Genomic DNA, 15,499 nt, shown 5'->3' on the forward strand with positions numbered 1-15,499 from the left:
TGCATGAACTAATTCAAGCAGCATAAATTAGATAAAGAGGAATCATAGATACTGAATGTGTCCGCTTGGTCCCAACATTGCTAAAAAAGACATCATTATTTTCCTTTTTTGTTCCAAAGTTACAAATGAGGAAACAGAATCACAGGAGCCTCTGTGGACACACACCAGCAGTGTGCTCTGTAGATTGGCACTGGCTGCATTTGTTTTTCTTCTTTGGGTGTAGCTCCAGCGCCGATTTGTACCGTCGACTCTTTGCCCTACCCTTTGTAGTAGACCTTGGAGGATCCCTGGGCACAAAATCATCAGAAGCTTGTGCAAGGGATGCAGCCTCCAACGGGGCAGTAGGACCGTCACGATCACCTGTGTAATAATCATATAAAAAGTTTAGTATTTTTGTTATTGTGCAACCAGCACTGATGTTCTGTGCAACCACACAGTACATTTTGTGCAACTAACTGGTTGCTGTGTGCAAGTTAAGTTGAAAAAAACACCTGCAGTAGCACGGCCTGTCATGGTACTTGGATTGTAGTCGCCTATGGGCAGAACATGAAAAACAAGTTAGATTTTTAGCTTGATCCTCAAACTAACACAGCGCACGCAACTAGGCAGCATGTTTCTGTTCAACTGGGCACTATGATATGTGCAACTCTCACCCTAGTTTTTGTTTTGGAGTCGGTGAAGGTACTAACCTGGGTTATGAGCCCCCTGAGTCCTGCCTGTAGGTCCATTGGGAGTAGCACAAAGGGCACTTCTAGTTGGGCCTGGCGGGGGAGGAGGTCTTTGAGGGTTGGCATCACCTATAGGCAGAACAGGACAAACAAGTCAGTTGTGTTTATCTTTTTGATGCTCGAACTAACACAACATGCGCAACTAGGTAGCCTGTTCGGTGCAACTGAGCACCATGATGTGTGCAATTGGAGTTACAGACCTAGTTTGATGGGGAGTTGGGGACAGGTAATTACCTTGACGACGAGCCCCCTGAGTGCTGCCTGTAGGGCCATTGGGAGGAGCACGCGGGGGAGGAGGTGGCGGAGGATGCCGTGTACAGCCAGGAGGGGGAGGAGGTCCTTGAGGGTTGACATCACATATATCCAGAAGTGGAAACATAAGTTAGCTGTGTTATCTTGATGCTTGAACTAACACAACGTGCGTAACTAGGCAGTATGTTCTGTCCAAGTGGCTACCATGGTGTGTGTAACTGGGCACAATGATGTGTGCAACTGAAGTTACACACCTAGTTAGATCAGGAGTTGGGGCAGGTAATTACCTGGATGATGAGCCCCCTGATTGCTGCCTGGAGGTGGAGGAGGTCCTTGAGGGTTGCCATCATCTGATGGCCCCGTTGCAGCAGTCGGTTTTTTCTTTTTCTTGGACTTGTTCAGGTGGCCGATCTCGGTACGTGCTGCACGCATATGCTTGTATACAATAGCTTGTGCTGGATCAGAACCACTCGCAAACTTTGCTAGTTTTCGAAAATCGTATATCATGTTCCTCTCCCTTATCTGCTTCTTTGATTGAGGAGGCATTTCATCCGGTTGCTCATAACCAGTCCCTAGCGCACTAGGTACAACAGTAGGTGTCCACTGTCTTAGCAGGTACCTTTCCGGTATGACATCAACGCCAACATGGGTGAACACGTTGAGGATGTGGCAACAGAGGATGCCGTCCTTGTCCATTTTACAACACTCACACAAATAGGAACCCTCCTCCACCCTTGCCTGCACCAAGTAGTTTCGAGAACCATATTTCGCAACAAATTCCTGGTTCGGTCTGAGCTCAAACGCATCAACACCAACTTGGAATGCATTATAACGTCCAATCAGCTCAAACTCTTCTCTGAACTTGCGGTAAAGGTCTCTAGTATAGGTTTTGTAAGCTTGCTTCTCTATTGGGAAGTTGGACCACAACTCAATCTCAAGGTGTTTTGTCCTGTAATCATTGCAGCCTTCCTTGGCAAGGATGTGGTTCTGTATTTTTTCATATTGCTTGACGAAGTTCAGCATTGAGTTGTGTGGGTTCACATATCTTTTGAGGACGGTGTTGAACCCCTCACTACGCTGTGTAGACTGGAGGAAGGGAAAGAACCTGTGTTTGAAGTAGCACGGCACCCAAGTTGACCTGTATTCGTACAACTTCTCAAAGTGCGTGTGTGTCATAGCCTCATACTTCATCATTAACCCAGCCCAATTCTACTCAAACTCGTCTATAGTGAAGCTGAAGTCAACACACTTGTTGAAATCATCAGAGAGTCCTGGATTCTGGCACAGCAACCAACCAACCTTTTCTTGAGCCTTTTTCATGATGTGCCATCGACAACAGCGGTGCACGGTGGTTGGAAAGATGCTCTGTATTGACTGCCTCATCGCACCATCCTGATCGGTGATGAAGTTGTCAGGAGGTTTGCCATCCATAGCCTCTAGGAATACTCCAAAGACCCAATCAAAGCTCGATGCCAACTCCTGCCTCACAAACGCGCAACCCAGCATGAAAGATTGGCCATGTCGGTTTATTCCTATGAAGGGCGCGAACGGCATATTGTACAAGTTGGTCATGTAGGTGGTGTCAAACGATATGCAATCGTGGTACGCCTCCGCATAAGCTTTTCGAGCTAAGCCGTCCACCCAAAATATGTTGACAACTCTGTCCTCTTCATCATTTTTCACCTTATAGAAGAAGTCTGGATCGGTTTTTTGTATATCCTTGAAGTGCGCAATTGTCTCAATCAGATCACCCTCCTTTGTGTCATCTCTACGGAAACTTGTACAAAGATTTGTTATTGCCTTTGGTCCGAACGGCACCATCATCTCAGATCCATAGAACTCTGCCATTACATGCATCATTCGTCCTGCATAATACAAAAACAAACAGTATATCCTTTTTTAGTTGCACAAATGGCACATCCAGCTGCACAGTAATAGGACACGTGTTGGCATAGAACATAATCGCAGGAAATGGACACCTAGCTGCATCTTTTTAAAAACACTTTGCAGTTTTTGCATACAGGACATTGTGTAGTTGCACAGTAAAGACAATCTAGGTGCACAAGAAGCACCAAAAGTGATATACAAAAAGCATGGGAAGTTGGACACCAGTTGCACAGTTAAGCCATTTCAGTTGCACAGTAGTACCATAACAGTTGCACACTGGACTGCCTAGAAGGAAACTTAATTCTTCAAGGGATATAGAAAAACACCACACCCGTAGTCAAGTTGCAGTTATACAAGATGCGCAGAAACTCCTTTTCATCAGGTGAGATGCCTTGGTGGGATCTCAAGTATTTGGATAATGACGGTTTGTTCACAAGCGGATGATTGTGGTCACGAACAAAGTGCGTCACCTCCCATCGCCCATCTATTAGCTTCACCAACATTTTCACCTTGCATTCAGTCTGCTTTATTGTCTCGCGTTTGCGCTTCTTCTTCTTCTTACTAGTACCAGCCTCCTCTTCAGCAAATATTGGAGGTTCTTCTTCCATCTCCTCATCACTGTTAACAGATTTTAGATCTGGAATAGGGTCCAGGACAGGAGGAGTCTCAGCTCCTCCATCATCAGCTTTGGACTTCTTGAACTTGTTGCAGCAAAACTGTTGTTTTATCAATTCATTGGTGCGGGCTGTCCGCCTAGAGGTGTTCATCTTGATAGAGAAACCCATCCGTAGTGCGCAGCTGTTGTAGTGATCCTTAGCAATTTGAAGGCTGTCAAACCTCATGCCAACATAGGGTTCCATAGGTTGAGAACCAGCCTCGTCCTCTCCTTCTTCTACTTGCACAGCTCTGTCAACAGCCCCAGCTTCTAGCTCAGTCCTGGTTGGACCAGGAACATTTGCCTCGGTTCCTGTGTCATCAAGAGTATGGCTCTCTGACTGCAAAGACACCACTACAGGGGCACCACGGGCTGATGACTGGCCTGCCACATTGTCATGGCCCATAGGGTTACCATCACGACTTGCCTGCGTGTAGTAAACAGATCGACCATTTTCTGTCCAATTTCCTTGTTGTATGCTGGGTTGCTGCTGATCCATATCACGAGGAAGCTCATTGAGATCTGAAGGCAACTCATTGAGATCAAGCATTTTTTTCCTTGTTCTTGGATGCTGCCACACACTCCCTGCACATATATAAAAAGAAGAAATTGATGTCATCAGTTGGTAACCACAGAAAAAGAGTGTTTCAAACAACCTAAAAACTTAGTAAATAGACAGTTGCACACCATTTTGTGATAATCTTAGTTCCAAAAAACAACATGACCGTAGCATAATCTTTTATTATAATGGTTATGAAATTTTTTGTTTGCACAGATTTGTTATGTTAGTTGCACAGTTTGCAGTAAATAACTGACAAAAGCATGACTTCTTTTTGCTACAGAGTTTTTCTGACTTTCCCCCTTTTTATTTTGTTGTAATGATCTGTAGGTTTCCGTTCGCAAGGAGCTCTTTTCAGATTTTTCTGCACATAATTGGATGCTACATTTGAGAAGGAAAATCCAGGTGAAAAAAGAAAGAAGAATTGGAGGACAGATTATAGTTATATGTTTTTCATCGTCGTTTATGTTTCTAGTTCTGGTATATTTGAACATATTAATATGGTTTGCAATAGGTGTGGGACCAAAATATATGCGTGGGACAAGATTATATGTGTGAATATGTTAATATGGTTTGTGGCTTCATTAGCCATGGATAAAAGTTGTTGTGCTTTTCCTGTTGCACTACAGATTTCTGGTTTTCGCTAGAATAGGCGTCTCAATTGCCAGGATGTATCTTTGCACTTGGCCAGCATATATATCCAGTTGGACATTCAATGTTTTTAGTTGGCTAGAATAGATGTCTCAGCTGGCCAGATTGCATTTATTTTAGTTTTTGGCCAACATGCATGTTCAGTTGGACAGTTAATACATTCAGTTGGCTAGAATAGATGTCTTAGTTGGCCAGGATACATTTTCTCAGTTTTTTGCCAACATGCATGTTTAGTTGGCCAGAAAACATGTTTTTATTTGCACATATACTATAGTTTTCCCAAAATGTTCACTCACAAACATGTATTTGCGAAATATACATGTTTACTTGGCCAGGATACATGTTTAGTTGGCCAGGATACATGTTTTTTAATTGGCCAGATAACACGTGGGGTACAATGCATGTTTTAGTTTTGGCTAGCATGCATGCCGAGTTGCCAGAATATAGGTTCAGTTGGATGGGATGCATGTTCAGTTGCACATTTATGAATTTTTCGTTGCACATATCTATTGGGCAGTCAATTTTTTGTTCATTTTGCAAACAATAACTACAAGTTGGTAGAATGCATGTTTAGTTTTTGGCTACAATGCTTTGTTGAGTTGGCTTTAATCATGTTTTAATTGGCCAGAGAACTTGTTTTTAATTGGCTTGTTTAACACATCCAGGTGGTAGAAACTTGTCTGGCATGCATCAAGTAGTTTTTGGCATGTTTAACACATCCAGCAGTAACATCAAGTAGGCTGGTGTGATGTGCCAGATTCACCTCTTTTTTGAAGCAGATTCTCCATGGATCCATGAAGAAGGGGGTTTACATATGCCTATGCAGTACAAGAAAGGGGGAAGTGAAGAGGTGCAGAGGGGGCTTACCTGCTTGATCTTACTGCCTGGTATGGCTCTGACCACCCTGCCCTTTAGATCTTGAAGCAGCTCCTTCTACTTTGGGGCTCCCATGGCGGCTGTGTAGGAGGAGGAAGAAGGGTTGTGGGCGATTTCTGTTTGGATCTGCTTCTGGCGTGGAGAAGAAGAAAAAGGCAGCGTGGGAGGGGCTGAGGCGTGGGGGCGAGCGGGGGCGTGGGTGCGAGCTGGGACAGCTGGCTACGTGGGCGCTCGATCGGTTTGTTTGGTGGCCGGTCGATCGGTCTGTTGCCTTCCTTTTCTGTTTCGTGGGGACAGGGGGTTTCCTTTTTCAGCCGGCCGCTCGGTTGCACTAGTGGGCAGCCGGCCGCCCACTAGACACGCCTAATAAAAAATCATGTAAGACTTGGTCTTTTTCACTGTCGAATTAAAACCCTCTGAAGACATGACAAACGGCATTACTAATCTCAAAGTACCTATCCCTTAACCTTATTAAGTCTTAACCCATCGTCTTGCACTCACCTGCCCCAACCACCTCCCCCCGGAGAATCAACACGCGCTCATCCAGTTGCGATCTAGATCTGCACAACCACATACCATTTCTCCTCTGCATAGCTCTTGTGTTTCGCTGTGTTTGTGAAGTGTGTTCTCTTGAGCTGGGAGCTGGACGCATTTTTCTGTTAGCACACACACATGGTAGGTCGTCGCTCAAGGTAAAATTGATTTCACCCACGATGATCCTATCGGGTTGAGATCTCTCCCGGACTAATCATACTGCCCACGAGATGAAAACTTAGGCCACCACTCTCTATGTTAAACGACAGGCGTCCAAGTGCCTTTAGAAGAAAACCAATGTTTTTTACTGCTCATATTCAGTCTCTTCTTTGCTAGAATTATCACTAATAATAATACCTTTAAAATATGTTCTGTTCGTATCGATATGGGCACAAGTTATACCAAGTCATGAGCAAGTGAAGTCATTGTGTGCATTTTTTGCAGACAAAAGGCATCTATTATACTACTCCCTCCATCCTAAAATAAGTGTCTTTGATTTAGTACAGCTTTGTACTAAAATTGCACTAAATCAAAGACACTTATTTTGAGACTGAAGGAGTAGTACTTGACTTCAAGTGGAGTCATTGGGTGCATTTTTCTGTGAGCACAGATGTTATTATATGGTTAGTCACTAAAGTTAAAGTTTCTCAGAGGATGAATGATGGATCTTGTTTCCTTGAGATCCCTCCCAGTCCAATCATACTGCTCATGAGACAAAAATCATATAAGTGTTTTGTCTTTTTCACTATCAAACCAAATCGCTCTTAAAATATGACAAACGGCAATACCAATCTCAAATTTGCTACCTCTTAACCTCTTATTAATCCTTAACCCATCGTATTCCACTCACCAGCCCCAACCACCTCCCCCGGGGAGTCAACACGCGCTCATCCAGTTGCCTGGAATCTAGATCCGCACAACCCCAGACCATCTTTCTTCTGCATAGCCCTTGTGTTTCCCTGTGTTTGTGCAGTGTGTTCTTGTGAGCTGGGAGCTGTTAGAGCAACAATGGCGGAGTATGTAGTCAGGCCGCTAGTATCCATGTTGACAAACAAGGCGTCCAGCTACCTGCTGGACCAGTACAAAGTGATGAATGGCATGGAGGAGGAGCGTGAGACCCTGAAGCGCAAGCTTCTGGCGATCTTGGATGTCATCCAAGATGCGGAGGAGAAAGGAGCTTCCCGACCTGGAGTGAGTGCTTGGCTCGAAGCACTCAAGAAGGCAGCCTATGAGGCGAACGATGTCTTCGACGAGTTCAAGTACGAGGCGCTCAGGCGTGATGCCAAGAAGAAGGGACACTACAAGAAGCTTGGCTTTGACATCGTAAGCCTCTTCCCTGCTCACAACCCCATTGTATTTCGTTACAGGATGGGCAAGAAACTGTGCAGGATTGTGCGCAAAATTGAGAACCTTGTCAGAGAGATGAATGACTTTGGATTCAACCAAACTCAGCAAGTACCACCATCCAAGCAGTGGCGCAACACAGATTCCATAATAATTGACTCTGAGAAGGATATTGTCAGCAGGTCCAGAAATGAAGAGAAGAAGAAGATCGTGGATATATTGATTGATCAAGCCGGCAATAGGGATCTCATCGTCCTTCCCATTGTTGGAATGGGCGGGCTGGGCAAGACCACCTTTGCTCAGCTTGTCTACAATGACCCTGTAATCAAGGAGCATTTCCAGCTCCAGAGGTGGTGTTGTGTGTCAGATGATTTTGATGTTGTGAAGATTGCAAACAATATCTGCGAGATCAATGAGATCCATCGTGAAAAGGCATTGCAGAACCTTCTGAAAGAAGTAAGTGGGAAGAGATACCTCATTGTCTTGGATGATGTATGGAATGAAGATGTTGATAAGTGGGAAAAACTCAAGACCTGTCTGAAGCACGGTGCCAAGGGTAGTGCAATACTGACGACCACTCGTAAAGCGCAAGTAGCACAAATTATGAAGATGTGTATTGATGATAGCCATAATCTTGGAAATCTAGGTAAAGTATTTCTGATGGAAATATTTGAGAATAGAGCATTCTGTTTGCAAAAGCCAAAGGCTGCTGAGCTAAGTGATGTGGTTGAAAAGATTCTGGACAGATGTGGAGGCTCTCCTTTAGCTGCCAAAGCCTTTGGATCTATGTTGAGTAACAAGACTAGCATGAAAGAATGGACGGCCATACTAGCCAGAAGCAACACTTGCAACAAGGACTCAGAAACTTTTCTTGTACTCAAGCTCAGCTATGATGACTTGCCATTACACTTGAAACATTGCTTTGCTTTTTGTGCAATATTTCCCAAAGATTATGATATTGATGTGGAAATTCTAATCCAGCTATGGATGGCACATGATTTGATACCACTAAAGGATGGTGACAATCTTGAAAAGGCAGGCAGAGAAATTTTCGACGAGCTAACTTGGCGATCATTCTTTCAAGAGGTCAAGCTAAACCCCCTAAAACTGAATCTGAATGCAAAATACTGGGGGGAGATCCGTTCTAGAACAGTATGCAGGATACATGATCTTATGCATGACATTGCCTTGTCTGTTATGGGAAAAGATTGTCTTACTATAGTTAACAGGCCTAATGAAAATCAGTTGTTGTCAGCAGGCCCTACTCGCCACTTGTTCTCATCATATAAGTATATCCAAACTCTTTTGGATGCTTATCTGAAGAAACACTCTCCTGCTCTTCAGACACTGTTGTATACAGATAGCTTCACTCGTGGCTCGACACCTCATTTGTCGAATCACAGCCATCTGCGAGCATTGCAACTCTTTCAAGAGTGCAAATGGAAAAAGGCACCCCAACCGAGGCACCTACAACACCTGAGGTATCTTGATCTCTCAAAGCACCATTATATGAACGAACTTCCCAAGGAAATAAGCACACTGTATAATCTACAGACCCTTAATCTTACTGGTTGCCGGAATCTTGGTCGACTTCCAAAGGATATGAAGTATATGACAAATCTCCGCAACCTCTATACAAATGGATGCATATCATTGAAGTGCATGTCTCCAGAACTCGGGCAACTCACTTCTCTGCAGACCCTAACATACTTTGTGGTGGGTTCTAGTCCTGATTGCAGTACTATTGGAGAACTAAGGGATTTAAATCTTGGTGGTGAATTAAAACTTGCTGGTCTTCAGTATGTAACTGAACAAGACGCTAGAGCATGCAGTCTTGGAAATAAAGAGAAACTCACACATTTATCTCTTGAATGGAGCGATGATGGCAGTGAAGAACTGGACCAGCACAGGAATGTGCTTGATGCTCTTAAACCTCATGTTGCACTGGAGTTTTTACAAATAAACTCCTATAAAGGTATTGGATTCCCAGCATGGGTGGCAGATCTTACTTTACTGCAGCATTTGACCAAGCTCCACCTAGATGGTTGTACAATGTGTGAGGAATTTCCCCAATTCAGTCAATTTAAGGCCCTTGAAGTTCTTGTTTTGAAAAGGTTGAACATGCTGCAAAGCCTATGTAGTCACAATGCATCTGCAGCATTTCCAGCATTAAAAGACCTCATATTAAATCATTTGGAGAATTTTGAGAGATGGGTGGCAACAGAAGGAGAAGAGTTAACATTTCCTCTACTTGCGAATGTTAAAATTAAGGACTGCCCAAAGCTAACAACTCTAGCTGAAGCACCAAAAATCAAAGTTATAAAGGTAGAAGAAGGCAATTCTCAACTATCCTTATCAATATTTGGATCCAGGTACATGTCTTGCTTGTCTGAATTATCCCTGTCAGTCGATGATACTGAAGCAACACCGACACTGAAGCTTGATCAGGATTGTGAAGTATCTCTTTTGGAAATGTCATTAAATGGTTTCAACTTTTTGTTCCCCTCATGCGCATCACAGCCAGCAGTTGGGGTCTGGAAATGCTTTGGTCAGCTTTTGGAGTTGAAAATTGGCTCTTGTGATATGCTCATCTACTGGCCTGAAGAAGAGTTCCGAAGCTTGGTATCATTGAAGAGTTTCTGCATTGAGAACTGCAGCAATCTAACAGGCCCCGCCAATGTGACAGGATACCATACTCGAGGAAGGGATCAACTCCTGCCAAATCTAAAAGATCTATCCATATATGAATGTGGAAGCTTGGAAGAGCTTTTCGTTCTTCCCCCATCTCTCACGAGTATTGGCATTCGAGACTGCGGTAGTCTTGAGTCCATTCTGGGGCAGGATAACAGAGAGTTGGAGAGTGTACAACACTTTGATACAACAGTATCGTCAGAACACTGCAGTACAAGTATGCCAGAGCAATCACCTTCACCCAGAATTAATTCATTGCCATTTCTCGGGTCATTATATATAAATGACTGTAACAATCTTCGTTTCGTGCCAGCGCAGTTGGATGCACTCGTATATCTGTATATTAAGGCTTGCAATGATCTGGAGTCGCTGGATTGTTTGGGAGACCTACCGTTAATGGAATCACTACATCTTGAGGGATGCAGACATTTGGTATCTGTACCAGGTAGTGATGGGAACTACCCAGCCCTTCGGATGCTAACTATTAGATACTGCCCAGCTATAAATATGAAGCCACTTTATCGCTGCCTCCAGCAACGGCTCGGTAGCCTTGAAACCAAGGATCTATCTGATGCTAGTTCACGTGATCCTGAAGAAGGTACCTTTAAAGTTCCTTTTACTCCATTTAGTTTCCCGTTTCTCACCTTGTCTATTGTGTTACAAATGTACACCTTGCAGCCTGTAGTTTCAAGTTTTATCCAATCATACTTGTATTTTCGCTTTTGGGAACACATTTGGTTTGTCTGTTTTTTTTTATTTCAATGTCAAGAAGGTTGTGAATAGAGTTTTCTCGTGGCTTGGTAAGGAGAGGGGATATTGGCTTGAGATGCAATGGTAGCCATTAACTTTGATCCAGTAAACCTGGATTACGACTAAATCATCATTTACACTTGCTGTATGGTATTTCCCGATTCCAGTGGTTATTGTAATTCGGCACGACAAATGTGTGTATAATTATACTATACTGCTGACCTCATATGTGGCTGCAATTGCATCTGTATTTTCTTTAATTTGGTATAAAAGTTAATATACCATGGAAGTACATTCTCTAGTGTAGTGACTGTGTACACTTATATTCTGATATGGCTATCCCAATATCATTTATTTGTGTTTATAGCTCTGTAAGTATGACTTGGATGCTGTTAATTTTAATGGAGATATCCTGATATCGTGTTCCATGTACAGGGCCTAATCTATAGTACGGCCTGAAGCTTGGACAAAAATGGACTCCAAGTTGCAGAAGTGGAGAGAGAAGGTCGTGCTGCTGAAACCTGTCTTATTTGTGCAGAACAAGCAAGGATGTACTTGAACAAATCATGTCAGAGTACAGTTGCAGTCGTGTGCGGCTGGCGAGCCGTTGTTTGCTTTGCGAGCCGCCACCGGTATTTATGCAAGATGGTAGTAATACTGTGTTATTTCACATCTCTTTTTCCATATCCTGTAGTGTCATTAGAACACTTTTTGCTGATAACAACTGGATCAATATTGTGTGAGGCATATTATTCAGGCTGCCGGTTGTGTGTGTTTTTGCCATTCCCATGATTAATTTTCTAACTGAAATTGCAGTTTGAGTCTCAATGTGATAACATCCAATTAAAGCTATACGATGTGCAATATCTCCTTCACATGTGTTGATGCTGGGGACTCACAACGCGGGGTACTGAAAGAAAATGATGTAATGTTTCTATTTATCTGCCTACAATAAAGTTTAAAAAAAATGACGCTTCTGTTTTTCTTTTTGGTTAATTATATGGTGTCTGTTGATCTCACTACCAACGGTTGATCAAGGACCAACCCAAGGCAGCATCGTTTATGTTCCTATAGCAGCCAATTCTTGTTGACCCCAGTTCACCTTTCTCTCCCTCGTCTTGATCCTCTGATAGTTTTGTGCCGTGGAAGAATAAACTTCAGTAGACATATACACCAGCCTGTTTGTGAGGATGCCTGTAAATAATTCGAAGTACTTCATCTTGAAACCACTAAAGCCCAGTTTTTTTTGTGCGGTTTCTAAAATAAGCTGCCCTCTCTCCAGCTTATTTTAGAAGCAACAGGTTAGCTACCTTAGAAGCCTCAACGAATATGGAAGGCGGCTTCTAAAACAAGTTGGGGAGGGGGCCGCTTATGCCAAAAGATTTGGGCCTAAGTATAGTTCATATTGTCATGTCTCGCTGTGGATTTGGAACAAGAAATATCTGAAGCATCGTAGACATTTTCCCAGATATTTCTGCCAGTGTGCGACCCCTATTACAACCTGTCTTAACCTTGCTTCCATCCCTGTCTTGGCTTTGTTCCTAGTAAACTGTGATTATCTTCCTTTAGTCTGAACTCTATTAGTGGTTACTAGTGGAATAGGCGCACTCGGCCGCGCCCGGAAATTTCGCGAGGAAATCTCTAAGCCGACTGTTCTCTTGGCGTTATCCAGAATTTCAAAGGCCAGGAAAAACATGCATACTATATATTTGCACCTTCTATCTGTATTAACCTAAGTGCTTCTTTCAAGAACAGAAACGTGAAATGTTACGAACCAATCAAGAATTACATCATTATTACTTGAACTGGAAACCGGCACACAAGACCAACAACCAGCTATAAAATTCAATAGTACAATATTGGCTGGATGCCTTAGCACAAGTGAATAGAGAAAACATGGGTCTAGGGAGTATGTTCACACCTTATATCTCTATTAAGTACAGTGATACGATTGTCATGAAAGAACTGCATCATAGTACATTACTGCTCTCAATGTGGAAATCTGTTACATGACAACAGGAGAACAATCTGCTGCAAAGTTCAATAATACAAAAAATATTGGCAGGATGGACCTGACCAAAAGTGAATATTGGTTGGTAAAAGTACATCAACAATTGTACTACTATATTTTAGTTACCATTCCACATCATGTTATGGGTGTTCCCCAAAACTGCAGCCTGATAATTAATGATCAGGATCACGAATAACACATGAGAAAATAGGATGGTAAACCAAAAGCTTGATTTTTTTACACCAACAGGATCTTCCCTCGCCGCTCCCGCGAGGCGACGGTGAGGGGCCTCCCATCTGCGCCGCCAGTCTCCTCCTCCTGCCTCCCTCTCCCTCGCCGCCGCCCAATGGCGGGACCAGGCAAAGCCCGACCGGTGCCGGCGCTGGCGGGGCATCTTCTTCCCCACGCGCGATGGGTTGGCGTGGGCCGACCTCCTCGGGCCTAGGCGCGGCACAGGGCACCGCGGCACGGCGGCTCGCCGGCGTGGGTGATGCGGCCGCGTGGAGGACTTCGTGGCGGTGGCGACCCGGGGCGGCAGCCCTGGAAGGTGGTGGTAGGTGAAGCCCATGCCTCTCACGGCGGCATGGCGTGGTGTTGTCCCTGTCCAAGGCCGATCTGCGCCGGCGATTTGATGTCTTTGGCTCTGGATCGGATCGGATCAACGCCGGTGATGAGCGTGCGGGATTCATCTCACCGGCTCTCGCGGTTTGGTGAGGTGGGGTGGCGGCCCTTATCCCAGGCTCCAGTGGTGGAACACGCATGCAGTGGCTGCTATTCCAGGGCTCCTATGGTGGCAGTGCTGTTGTGGATGGTCGCCGGATCTAGGTGTCCATATCTGGGGCTTTGAAGGCGGCCTGGACGGTGCACATGTTGTCGGTTGGATATTCATGGGACATATCCAGGTGAAAACCTGGTCTTGGGCCGGTGGCCGGAGCCGGTGATGGTGACACATCGGCGTCATTTCCTTCTTGAAGACATCATCGAGGTGAAGCTCCCAACTCCTTCCGCTACCTCCGAGGGAAACCCGAGATCAGTCGGTGACGCACTTGTGTCGTTCCCTCCTTGAGGGCATCATTTTTGGGAGGTGTGCATTGGCTTGTGGGACCAGTGGAAGGTCCCGGCGGTGGAGCGGCATTCCATGTGATGCATCGATGACGTGGAGTCTCGGCGGCATGGCCTCGGCAACGGATGTGTGATGATGGACGCACGCAGGGAGGAGGCTGTAACACCCCGATAGTTAAACTATAGTAATCACACACTAATGGTGCCATGTCATCACAATTAATTTGCTAAACCTCACTCTGATCCAAACCGAGTTCAAATTCAAAATTTAAAATAAAGTCAAAATAATATTTCGTCAAATTGCAAAACTAAATTTGTCATAGTTTTGCAAATGTTCGCTAAGCAATTTTCTTGGAGAAGCCAATATTATTTAAAATATTGAATTTCCCCTAACCTATTTAAAACAGTGCCCAAGACCGCCTATTTAATCCAATTGTATTTATTTAAACTTTAAATGAAATTATCTTGCCTCCCAACTTTCTTTGACAGTACTAAACAATATCTAGTATTTGATTTGATAAGTTGAATATTTTACAAAAAATCATTTGGTGGTCAAACAAATTGCTAACAGAAGCTAAAAAGCAAAACAGAAAAGAAAAGAAAAGGACCTAAACTACGGTGCGGCTGGGCTCTCTACAGCTCCAGTGGAATCGGCCCTGAGGGCGTGGCACACATCCAGGGGATTTTCTATTTGCCGCACGCTGCGGCAAAGTGTCGAGAAATCGCACAAGCGATGCAACTAGCGAGCGATTTTGGCCGGCCCATCTTTAGAGTACGTACAGGTTTTGGGATCTTCTAGAGCGTTCCCAGCCCGTTCTTACTGGTTTGGGGAACCATCGAGAAGGTTCCTGAACTGGTTTTTATTTTTCCTTTTATTTTTATTTTTTAACCTTTCTGTTTTTTTCTTCTTCCTTTTTCTGGTTCTTTTTCTTTTCTTTTCATTACTTTTTTGTTATCTTTCTGTTTTCCTTTTCAAGTTAATTTCTCTTTTCAGCAAATTTTCTTTCTTTGGTTTTTTATTTTATTCTTTTTTTTTCAAAATATTCAAGTTTTGTTCATGTTTCCAAAAAATGCCCACTTTTCAAAAAAAAAAGTTCTCAAAATTTAAAAAATATTCTCATCTATACTTCTATATAATGTAGGAATAAGTTTGAATGCTAGCCATTGATATTGCTGCATCCAACGGTAGAGGCATGGGCAAATCCCTGCATTTTAAGCCATAGATACACTGAATCAAATGGTGCACATTCTCTTGGAGTTCAGCTCTAGAAACTTCGATCACACCCACGTGCCCAACAGCCTCTGGCCTTCGGTTCTCTAAGTTGTCTGTTTCTCGCGACCCAACCCCAGGCGTCTTGGTTCTCCCTCTCTTCTCTTTGACCGGGAGTCAGGTAACATCTTTGCAGATCTGAAGCTGACGCACCCTCCCCCTCCCGAGTCGCCCCCCGTGTGGGCGGCCGGGAGGCCCCCAGATCCCGTCGGTCGGTCCTCCCCCTCTC

General features: G+C 44.0%; 3 protein-coding genes across 4 annotated transcripts; 1 reads left to right on the top strand and 2 right to left on the bottom strand.

Moving 5' to 3' along the window:
- Positions 1-684: 684 nt before the first annotated feature.
- On the bottom strand, positions 685-2,322 carry LOC147988727 (protein FAR1-RELATED SEQUENCE 5-like). The gene is made up of 3 exons (XM_087545874.1): positions 1,268-2,322; positions 963-1,097; positions 685-797 (listed from the first exon to the last, which is right to left on the bottom strand). The coding sequence occupies exons 1-3, from the start codon at positions 2,172-2,174 to the stop codon at positions 685-687; spliced, it is 1,155 nt and encodes a 384-aa protein (XP_087402000.1). The 5' UTR covers positions 2,175-2,322.
- On the bottom strand, positions 2,190-4,072 carry LOC125532617 (protein FAR1-RELATED SEQUENCE 5-like). Its single transcript, XM_087545934.1, has 2 exons — positions 3,199-4,072; positions 2,190-2,845 (listed from the first exon to the last, which is right to left on the bottom strand). The coding sequence occupies exons 1-2, from the start codon at positions 4,070-4,072 to the stop codon at positions 2,190-2,192; spliced, it is 1,530 nt and encodes a 509-aa protein (XP_087402060.1).
- Positions 4,073-6,673: 2,601 nt separating this feature from the next.
- Positions 6,674-11,731, top strand: LOC125544020 (putative disease resistance protein RGA1). Of its 2 annotated transcripts, none has more exons than XM_048707554.2 (2): positions 6,674-10,394; positions 10,496-10,654. In XM_048707554.2, the coding sequence occupies exons 1-2, from the start codon at positions 7,151-7,153 to the stop codon at positions 10,522-10,524; spliced, it is 3,273 nt and encodes a 1,090-aa protein (XP_048563511.2). In that variant the 5' UTR covers positions 6,674-7,150; the 3' UTR covers positions 10,525-10,654. The 2 variants fall into 2 exon arrangements, with proteins under 2 accessions (XP_048563511.2, XP_048563503.2); XM_048707546.2 differs by adding an exon at positions 11,363-11,731 and having other exon boundaries at positions 6,830-10,775.
- The last annotated feature ends 3,768 nt before the right edge of the window (positions 11,732-15,499 follow it).

Source organism: Triticum urartu, chromosome 1A (assembly GCF_056163025.1).
Source record: "Triticum urartu cultivar PI428250 chromosome 1A, HENAU_Tu73, whole genome shotgun sequence".
NCBI classification, from domain to species: Eukaryota; Viridiplantae; Streptophyta; class Magnoliopsida; order Poales; family Poaceae; genus Triticum; species Triticum urartu.

What these genes read in the sequence shown, in the direction of transcription:
- LOC147988727 (XM_087545874.1), bottom strand. Translation starts at nt 2,174, where the DNA reads ATGATGAAGTATGAGGCTATGACACACACGCACTTTGAGAAGTTGTAC. An exon ending in TCAGGGGGCTCATCATCCAG is followed by an intron (nt 1,098 to 1,267) that starts GTAATTACCTGC and finishes TTATGTTTCCAC; the next exon opens with TTCTGGATATATGTGATGTC. An exon ending in TCAGGGGGCTCGTCGTCAAG is followed by an intron (nt 798 to 962) that starts GTAATTACCTGT and finishes TTCTGCCTATAG; the next exon opens with GTGATGCCAACCCTCAAAGA.
- LOC125532617 (XM_087545934.1), bottom strand. Translation starts at nt 4,072, where the DNA reads ATGCTTGATCTCAATGAGTTGCCTTCAGATCTCAATGAGCTTCCTCGT. An exon ending in TAACTGCAACTTGACTACGG is followed by an intron (nt 2,846 to 3,198) that starts GTGTGGTGTTTT and finishes TGTATTATGCAG; the next exon opens with GACGAATGATGCATGTAATG.
- LOC125544020 (XM_048707546.2), top strand. Translation starts at nt 7,151, where the DNA reads ATGGCGGAGTATGTAGTCAGGCCGCTAGTATCCATGTTGACAAACAAG.